This window comes from Chrysochloris asiatica, unplaced genomic scaffold, assembly GCF_000296735.1.
Source record: "Chrysochloris asiatica unplaced genomic scaffold, ChrAsi1.0 scaffold00154, whole genome shotgun sequence".
NCBI classification, from domain to species: Eukaryota; Metazoa; Chordata; class Mammalia; order Afrosoricida; family Chrysochloridae; genus Chrysochloris; species Chrysochloris asiatica.
Genome location: NW_006408672.1, coordinates 7903296 through 7913825, shown reverse-complemented (window position 1 = coordinate 7913825; position 10530 = coordinate 7903296). Strand labels below are relative to the sequence as shown.

General features: G+C 37.9%; 1 protein-coding gene across 1 annotated transcript in view; it reads right to left on the bottom strand.

Annotated features, from left to right (window-relative positions):
* The window catches only part of BRWD1 (bromodomain and WD repeat domain containing 1), a 197519-nt gene that overhangs the window by 143716 nt on the left and 43273 nt on the right, over positions 1-10530 (bottom strand). The window contains exon 8 of the mRNA XM_006870863.1: positions 4623-4723. Coding sequence (XP_006870925.1) covers positions 4623-4723 — 101 coding nt within the window. The remainder of the gene's footprint in view (positions 1-4622; positions 4724-10530) is intronic.

Here is a 10530-nt window from a genome sequence, read left to right as displayed (position 1 = left end):
CTCAGGGGATGGTACCATAACTCTAAACCACATATAAAGGAATATTTAGAAGGTTAGAAGGCTTACAACTAGGGAAATTTGTAGCAGAAGCAAGAAATCCATTGCTTTCTAATTAAAGATGCTCAGCTGCTCCAAGAGCCGCCTCTTGGGCGAGACCAAGTGGGGGAAGGATCAGAGCAGCTACGGATGCCTGACAGAACTGCGGAGATAAAGGTGTGGACATTTCTTTTTGGTATCTGTTCATTGGTCCCTCGCTAACTGTGCACCCTCATTCTGGTGACTATAGGGGTGCCTGAGCTAGTGGGTGCCCCAGCCCCACCCTCAGAGGGTTCTACTACGCATGCACCCAGATCTTCTCGAAATTTAAAGAGACAGTTTCCACTTAAAACCAAATGTCCACAGCTGGCCCTGAAATGTTTAGAAAAAGGGCCTGAACGCGGATTGTGGAGCGGAACAGGCAGACTAAAAAGGAAATAGGCCAAAAATTAAATCCTAAGTTACGTCAAATCGACAACATGGCATCTTGAAATTTCCCAGGAAGAAGTGTGAAAAGGGAAGCCCATTTCCTGATCACATCTACCTAGAGGCAATCAGAAAGCATAAAAAATACCAAAATACATACCCATCTAAGTATTAAGGCCACAGATAATTCCTGAATATGCCCAAAAAACAGAAGCAGATAACCATATCTGCTTATGTCCAGAAACAAGATAAAGTGACTGAGGCAAATGAGCTGGAAGTAGACCTAAACTCCATACTAGAAGATGGGAAAGCTTTGGAAATGCCTGAGAAGAAATTCAGAAAAATGATTATAAAATGTATCAAAACAATATATAACAGAGCTGAGAAAAATAAGGAAGAAGTCAGGAAAGCACTACAGAACAATCAAATAAGATAGATACAGCATTGGAAACAATTCAAACACCTACAGAAAGAGATCCAGAGGATTAATAACAGTATCAGAAATGGACAATACACTGAAAGGGCAAAAGAGTAGAACTGAAGAGACAGAAGCCAGAACTAGTGAGCTAGAAGATAAATCTCTCAACACCACTAGGATAGAAGAACAAACACAAAAATGATTTTAAAAATCTGAAGAAGGCCTAAGATTCATGTTGGACAACATGAAGAGGAATAACTTAAGAATTATTGGCATTCCAGAACAGGAACAATCATATGAGTCCACAGAGGAGATAGCTGAAGAGCTTCTGGACAAAAATTATACTAACATCCTGAAAAATGAAAAGATAAGCAAGCATTCAAGAAGCTCAACGAACCCCAGGATGGATAGACCCTAAAAGACAATCACCAAGACATATAATAATCAAGCTCTCCAAAATCAAAGATAAGGACAGGATTCTGAAAGCAACCAGGGAAAAGAGAATGTAACATACAAAGGCAAGCAAATCAGATTAAGCTGGGATCTCTCAACAGAAACCATGCAGGCAAGAAGGCAATGGGGAGACATACATAAAACCCTGAAACAAAAAAACTGCCATTGAAGAATCCTCTACCCAGCAAAGCTGTCAATCAAATATGATGGTGTAATCAAAACATTCAGGTAAGCAGAAGCTAAGGGATTTTGCCAAAGCCAACCATGCTATGAAAACGTCCTAAAGGAAGTTCTGTGGACTGAGAACCAACAAGAACAGATAACAACTACAGAATGACGTATGTGGCAGCATCACCCTGAATTCAATCAAAAATGGAAGAATTAAGAACAGAATAAAATTATAAGAACAGAGAATCTGGAAGGTCAGTCTATGATCAAAACAATTACAATGTGAAAGAGGGTAAACACAGAGAAACGGAGACCCAGGTGATGGGAAGGTCAGGTAGATTACAGGATAAAATAGACTGTCTTAAATTAAGGGAAGGACTAATGGAATATAAGGTAACCACATGGGGTTGGGGTTTAGTTTGGGTGCTGGGGAGGGCAATACAAGAAGGGAAGAGGAGGCTGAAGAAAAATATAGATAAGGTACACTGAGACAGGTTTGCATGGCCTAAGTGGGATAGAGGTAAATAATGCATGCTCAACCTTGGAAATACAAGGCTCTGGGATACAGGGATCTAGGTATAGTTTGAAGAGGGGAAATAATACTAAAATCCTTAACTGCCTATGAATATTAGTTTCCCTTGCCTACTACTGTAAAATAGATACTTGAGTGGGATAGAAAAGTATGTTGGGAAACATGATTAGAGAAAACTTGTAAGCCCCTCTTCAGCCTATAGCCGACTAGAATACCTAAAAGGGGTTCTACAACTTTCCCAGTGCAATAGGCCTCTTGCAAAGCCTTTGTAGCGTACAGGACCTGAGATGCAAGAAATCCTGTGTCCCATCCAGAACCTTATGAGGTGGGACATTTAAACTAGAAAGGACAAGCAGACCAGTCTGGAACAGCTACAGTGACAGAAGATACATCTTCAAAGACAGATCAGGAAAAACCCAAAACAAAAATGTCTGCATTACTGGCTACTACAAGAATAAGCACGCTGTTCACCAAGAAGACATCAAGGTTAGCAATCCCTGTAAGTCTGAAACTCAAAGGGAACACACAAACAAGCATGTCAGCTTGCTGGCAACCAGTCGCCTACTGGTGAGTAGAGGAGAGGAAAGGCAGCAATGAAGAAATGGGCTGAGTTCAACCTCAGTCCATTGAATCCCGTTGACCTTGGAGATGAGACAGAGAAGAGGAAGGGATGGTTGATCCAAAGTGTGGTGAGAACTGAGGACACTCGAGCCCATGTACAAGGACATAGCCACAGAGGGCTGGGGCTGAGAGTGAAGCATCCAGCAGATATAGGTGAGGGGAGATGCACAAGGGCACCCAAACTTGCAGACGGTACCCTTTTGACCTAGCCTCGATGGCTCGATAGTCGGAACTCAACTAGAGGAAGATTGCAAAAAAAAAAAAAATTTTTTTTTTTGATATAGGAAACAAGGGTAAATTGCTACAATTTGATGAACCTGAGCTATACTCAGGACTCTAAATACCAAAAGAGAGGGAAGGAGTCTTCACATCAAGTATCAATGCTATCCCATCTGTACACAGGGTAGATAGGACTGGGCAACTTAGACATTGGCTACCTAAAATGAGGGGGCAATAAAGGCACAAAGTGACTGGCTTACAAGGTTTCAAGAGGCAGCTTAGTTTAAGAGTGTGGGGGGAAAGAATGAGTCCCCACTGAATAGCTGTCATCTTGTCTAGATGGGTCTGGTGAAAGGAGATGGGGATAAGATTCATAAGATTCAATAGTGAATAACTGTTATCATGACTAATCGCGACTGTCATACTTGTAAAGGTAGAAGTTTTGTAACAAAAAAAGGGGAGTGGTTGATCTTACAGTCCAGAAACGGAGGACCCTAGGAACATCAAGAAAGGAATGCACCAATAGGTGTGGGACCTTATCCAGAGAAGCAGCAGTGCAGGAGATGGAGGCAGAGATGGGGGCATGGAGAGGGGGAGCGGCTGAGGACTCTAGATTCATGGACTCAAGAAGAGAGGAACTGAGAGCTGGTGGACAGGAGGCAGACTTGCAGAATGTTCCCTTTGGGGATATAAATCATTATATATACAAAAAAAACAACAACAACAAACCCACCCTGATCTATACTCTTAAATTTCATAAAACTGACATGTGAAAATGTAAGTTCACATACTAAAGTTTTCTAAGCATATTTTAAATATTCTAACAACTGAAGTATCAATTTTTAAACTAAAATTAGCAGTTCAGTTTCTCAGTTGCTATAGCCACATTTGAAGTGCTCAATAGTCCCATGTACCTAGTGGTCATTGTGTTAGATAGCAGAGATTTACAATCCATGTCTTCTAATTCTTTAATAATCCTGCCTGAATTTCCAGTTATATTCTTAATTATACATTTCTAAGTTTTAAAAAGTTAATCACATATATATACTATGTCACACTTTGTTTTCATAAGACGTGTGTCCACTAGGCAGATAGCTATGCTTCTCTCATGTATCTACCTAAATACTGTTGTTGCTGGTGAGTGGTGTCCAATCAGTTTCAACTCACACCAATCGTGCTTATATAAGGTTTCTGATGAGAATATGGTGGATTTGAATAGCCAGTCTAGTGCTTTATCCCATAGCACCAAACCAAGATTCTACCCACCTAAATTGCTGCTGCTGTTGTTGTTTGGTGTTTTCGTATCAGTTCTTACTCATAGTGACCTGTATAGGGTTTCCAAGTAGCAGTTGGTGGACCACCAACTTTGTGGATAGCAGCCCAGTGCTTATCTTACAATGCTACAACAAGAATACAAATACCTAAATTGCTGTTAAGTACTGACAAGTTAGTTCCAAATCTTAATTGACCCTGCATAGGTTTCCCAAGGAGCGACAGATGTGTTTGAACTGCTAACCTTGTAATTCAAACTGACCTTACAGTCCAGTACTTTATCCCACAGGACTCATATATTGTAAATAGTAAACAGTCAAAATGGCACGTATATTGCACATAACATAATTAAGTTAAAAAATAATTAAAAGGCAACCACAATTCCTATTACTCTTCAAAATCAAACTTCATTTCTTTAGACTAAATTATAATAACAATGTCAAAACAAAAAAATATTGCATTATTAAAGTCACTTACCTGAATTTCAAAGATTCTAAATCCCACTGCCAAAAGCAAACGGTCCCATCTGCACCAGTAGATACCATGTATCTTTGAGAGCCTTTGGCCATTGGGCTAAACTAAAATGCAATAACATACACCATATTCAGCTTTTTGAGCGGCCGCTGAATTTATAGCTTCAATTTTTCAAGACTAATTTTGAGTATCTCAAGTAAAACACAAAGGGACTCTAAAATATAGGTGATATTACTATAGTAAAAAATTAGCTATAAAAAGGTCATTTTTATGTTAATTATACATGATTGCAATAAACATAAGATTTCCAAAACCAATGAACTAAGAAACAGGAATAGGGAAGATCTACTCTTATCTAATATTAAAACATAGCATGGAGCCTCAATAATTAAAAAAGAGTACAACAGACACAAAATACACAATAGCAAATTGCAAAGTTCAAAACTGGACCCTAATACAAGACTTAAATAAGATATAGGTACTATTCTCAAATCAGTAAATTAAATCAATGAACCCAATGGTATTAGAACAAAGCAGAAATCTAGGGGAAAATAATAAAGCAGAATTCATTCTTCAAACTTTACAAATAGATAAATCCCAAATGAGTGAATAGTTTTAATATTTAAATCATCAAAAATGTACTAAGAAATGAAACCATAAAACATAACATGAAAATTCTATTTTAACTTCATAATTGGCTTAAAATTTGTATTTATGATCTGAACAAACCTTTCACCAAAAATAATACATAAATGGTCAACAAACAAATGAAATGATGCTCATAAATCATTAAAAGCAGCAAATCAAAACCACAATGAGATACCACTTCAATCCCACTAGCATTGTCAAGATTAAACCTCATGGTACACCTGTAGTGGAAAAAAATTTGGTAGTTTCTCAAAATGCTACACAGAATGACATTACTGAAGAATTTACAAGAGCAAAGAATAACAAGATACGTTTTTAATTATAACATGTCAGAGAGACCTAAGTAAAAATATTCTATTTTGTTAGATTATTAACTTCTGATCATTAAATCTTCTTTTATGAAATGAAAAAATTACTTACACAGAGCTACCATATGACCTAACTTTATTCCTAGGTATATATACACAAGTAGCTATTTACAATAACCAAAAGGTGAAAACAACCCAAATGTCCATTAACAGAAGATTGGATAAACAAAAGGTAGTAGACACAATACATGTTCTTCTAATACTCATGTATTAAAAACTAAAATGGATTAAGTCCTGATACATGCTATAACATGTCTGAACCTTGGAAACATTTATGCTAAATAAAAGCAGTCAATCACAAAAATACAAACGTTATAATGTCTTGTTTTTGTTAAATGTCCTCAAGTCGGTTTTGATTCATTTTATCCTATGTACAAGATAACAAACCACTGTCCAGGTCCTATACCATCTTCACAATCATTACTATGTTTGAACCCATTGTTACAGCCATGTATCAATCTATCACATTGAGTGAGTCTTCATCTTTTTTCTCTACCAAGTGTCTTCATTTAGGTTCTCTACGGAAGCAAAACCAAAGGAAGTAGATTTTCATATATACAAAGAAATTTTAATCAAAGAAATGGCTCACACTGTTGTTGTTAAGTGCTGTTCAGTCAATTTCGACTCATAGTCATCCTGTATAGGGCTTCTGAGGCGCAACTGGTGGATTTGAATCATCAACCTTTTGGTTAAAAGTTTAGTGCTTATTCTACAGTTGTTTAGTGCTTATCCCACATAGTTGTATTGGCAGGCAATTCCCAAGTCATTTGTTAGATGTCAGACTGGTAGTTTCTGATTCACATAGAGGTAGAGTTGATTAATCAAAATCAGCAGGTTAGATGGCAGGCTTCTGGCTTTAGAGGTTAATGAATCCAAGCTCAGTATTTAAGACGGCAGGCTGCTAACAACTCTCAGGACTGTCAAGCAATACAGCAGGCCAATAACTCAAGTCCAAACTGTTGGGGGTCAAATAATGAGCCAGATGCAGGATCCAGATTCAGCAAAAATCAAGTTTGCCCAGGTGTCTAAAATATTGCAAGCAGGCCACACCCTTGAAAAAACGTCCTTACAATTGATTAAGCCGTCTTTCGCAGAACTCATCAATGAGATAACTACATTATATTAGATTTCATCATGGGAATTTCTGCATCTTTACTGACAAAACACTGAGTTAACTCACGTTAACACAGAATCTTAACCATCACACCAAGCATGACAGTCTTTTCAAGGGAATGGTCCACCCTGATACCATGTTCAAAGCATGTAAGATGAAGTCTTACACTTCACCCTCAGAAACATTCTAGCAGTACGTGTACCAACACAGATTTGCTCATTCTTCTGATGATCTATGATACGTTCAATACTCTTCTAAAACACAATTTGCATCAATTCCTCTATGTTTCTTATTCACTGTCAAACTTTTGAATGCATTGTAACAATTAAAAATACCAAAGGGGGAATAAAACAGAGGGAATGAAAGACAAGTGCTGTTGAATGATGATACATGGAGGGGATAGTAATCATGGCAAAGAAACGAAATATGATATGATGAATGTAAAGCTGATGTTCTCCCCCATGTCAACTAATATTCAATTCACAATAAAAACTTTAAAAAAAAAAGCCCAAGGATTGGTTCAGGCATTCAGGCACACCTTAATTCTTAAAGCATCATCTTTGCTTTTTAACACTTTAAAAAGGTCTTCTGCAACAAAGTTGCCCAATGCAATCCCCGTGTTATTTTATCGACTACTGCTTCCATGGGCACTGATTGTAAATCCAAGTAAAATGAAATCCTTGACAACTTCTGTTTATCATAATTATTTTGGGTCCACTTGTGAGGATTTTTATTTTCTTTATGTTTAGGTTTAACCACACCGAAGGCTGTAGTTCTCAAGCTTCATCAGTAAGTACTTCAAGTCCTCTTTGCTTTCAAGCAAGCAAGGTTGTGTTATCTGTATGATGCAGAATGTTCATAAATCTGACTCCAATCCAAATACTACATCCTTCTTCATATAGTCCAGTTTCTCTCAGGTTATGTGGTCAGCATATAAATTGAATACACATGATGAAAGGATACAAACTCTGACAGGCACCTTTCCTGTTTTCAAATCATCTAAGATCTTATTAAGTGCTATCAACTCAGCTCTGACTCACAGCAACCCTATGGCACAACAGAAACACTGACTTGTCCTGCTTCACCCTCACAACTGTTATTATGTTTGAGCCCATTGCTGCTGCCACTGTGTAAACCACTTAAGAGAATCTTCCTCTTTTTTGCTAAAACAGTTAGACAGAAAGGAAAGTATAAGAAAAGGAAACTAAGTAAAGGAGTAATAAGAGAAAAGGTACAAAAGTGAGAAAGAATATGGTATGTTCCAGGAACACAAAGATTTATACAACTAAAGCTGTTCCTCCATATATTTAACACGTTCTCAAACAGAGATTATGTGTGTTATGTATGTTTAAATTTTACTAAACCTAAATAGTTCAAAATATCAACCAAGAGGGAAGGAGTCTTCACATCAAGGATCAAGACTATCCCCCTCAGTACATCAGGGTTGACAGGGACAGGCAATTTAGACATTGGCTACCTAAAATGTATGGGGCTATAAAGGCACGAAAATGGCTGGCTTACAAGTTGTCAAGAGGCAGTTTAGTTTCAAAGCCTGGAGGGAAAGGTCAAATCCCCACTGAATAGTTTTTATCTTATCTAGATGGGTCTGGTAAAAGGCGATAGACTGTTTATATTCAATAGTGAATAATTGTTATCATGACTAATTACGAGTGTCCCAACTATAAATATAGAAGTGTAACAAAAAAGAGGAAGTAGTTAATCTTACATTCCAGGAACAGAGCACCCCAGGACCATCAATCAAGAGGGAAGAAAGCATTTACGGAACATGGGATCCTAACCAGAGAAGCAACAACACTGGTGATGGAGGCAGAGGTGATGGCATGGAGAGAGCAGCGGAGAACTCTAGATTCATGGAGAGAGAAAGACTGTGTGCTGGCGGGCAGGAGGCTGGCTTGCAGAATGTGCCCTTTGGTTGTTTAAACAACTGTATATTCCTGAGTGTTTTTGTGTACATAAACAAAAGAAAAAGAGAGAATAGAGGCAAACACTGTTAACCGATAGCACGTGGAGGGGATTGTAATCATTGCGATGACACAAAGTATGATTCGTTGAGTGCAAAACTGATGTTCTGCCATGTAAACTATCACTCAATTCATAATAAAAGCTTTGAAGAAATTTTTTTTGGAAACATAAAATTCACCATTTCAATCATTTTAAAATATGAACTCAGTAACATTTAAATACATTCACAATGCTGTACAAACATGACCACTATCTAGTTTCAGTGTTTTATAACTGGCAAACTGCAGAGGCATTCTAATCTAATTCTAAAAAAAAATCATTATTTCGTTTCATTACACTGACTGCAATGTCCTTCATGCACCATCAGTTAACAGTATTTATCTCCATTCACTTTAACTCTTGCACTCCTCCCTCTCTCTTCCATTACCTTCCATCATTCCTCTGCCAAACTCTTATCTTATATATTGCCTTTCCCATCACCCAAGTTAATGCGTGTATGCAGCACTACAGGATAAGCACTGGACCATAAGGTCCATTTGAACCGCAAGGTCAGCAGTTGAAACTGACTAGCTGCTCCTTGGAACACTTATACAGGGTCAATGAATCTGAATCGACTCAATGGCATTTAACACCACCACCACCTTCTTGTACTGTGGTGGTGGTGTGCCACTTGAGTAAACTCCAACTCACAGCAACCCTGTATCGGGATTCTGAGGCTGTAAATCTTTGAGAGCAGAAAGGCTCATCTTTCTTCCATGAAGAGCCTGGTGGACTTGAACTCCTGGCCTTGCAGGTAACAGTGCAACACATAACCCACGATGCTACCAAGGCTATAAAAGGAAACATTTACATTGATCAGGAATCGAACCTGTGTCAACTGCTTGGAAGGCAAATATGCTCACCACTATTATCACCAACACCTCTAGCCAGTGAATAACTTTCCCTTCCCTCTCACCCCTCGAAACCGTCATAGAATGTTTCTTTACTCAAGAAAAACTTTTAACTTTTTACAACATTGGTATCATACAATTTATTTGTCCTTCTGTGATTGACTTAATTTCACTAAGCATAATTTTGAGATACATCCATGTTATGAGGTGTTTTGCAGATAATGTTACACAATATTCTACTGTGTGTATGCACCAAAGTTTAACCATTCTCCTACTGATGGGCATTTAGGATGTCTCCATCTTTTTGCTACAGTGAACAGTGCTGCAATGAACATGGGTGTGTATATATATCCTTGTCTCAGCTCATTTCTTAGAGAATATATATAAAGTAAAGGGGTTGCTGGGTCATACAGTATTTCTATTTCCAACTTTTTGCCAAAGCACCATACCATTTTCCACAGTGACTGCACCATTTTACAGTCCCACTAGCATAGAAAGGTCTCAGTCTCTTCACACCCTCACCAGCATTTCTGATTTTCTGTTATTGATGCTGGGGTGAGATGATGATCAAATACTTCTTTGTATGCTTCTTGACCATCAGAATGTCTTCTTTGGACTTCAGTGTCTGTTCATTTATTAATAGGTTGTTTTCCTATATAAACTTCAGAGTTCTGGTATAGCACAGGTTGATGTGCTTGACTGAAAGTTCAGCAGTTCAAGCTCACTAGCCACTCCTTGGAAGCTCTATACAGGGTCACTATGAGTTGGAAACGACTCAATGGCACTTAACAACAACAACATATAAATTTTAGTAAGTAGTTCTTGTTCTAATGTCAATGCCAAAAAAAATTTCCGAGTCTCTGAGTTTCCTTTTTACGTGAAATCTTTGGATACATTAAGTATCTAAT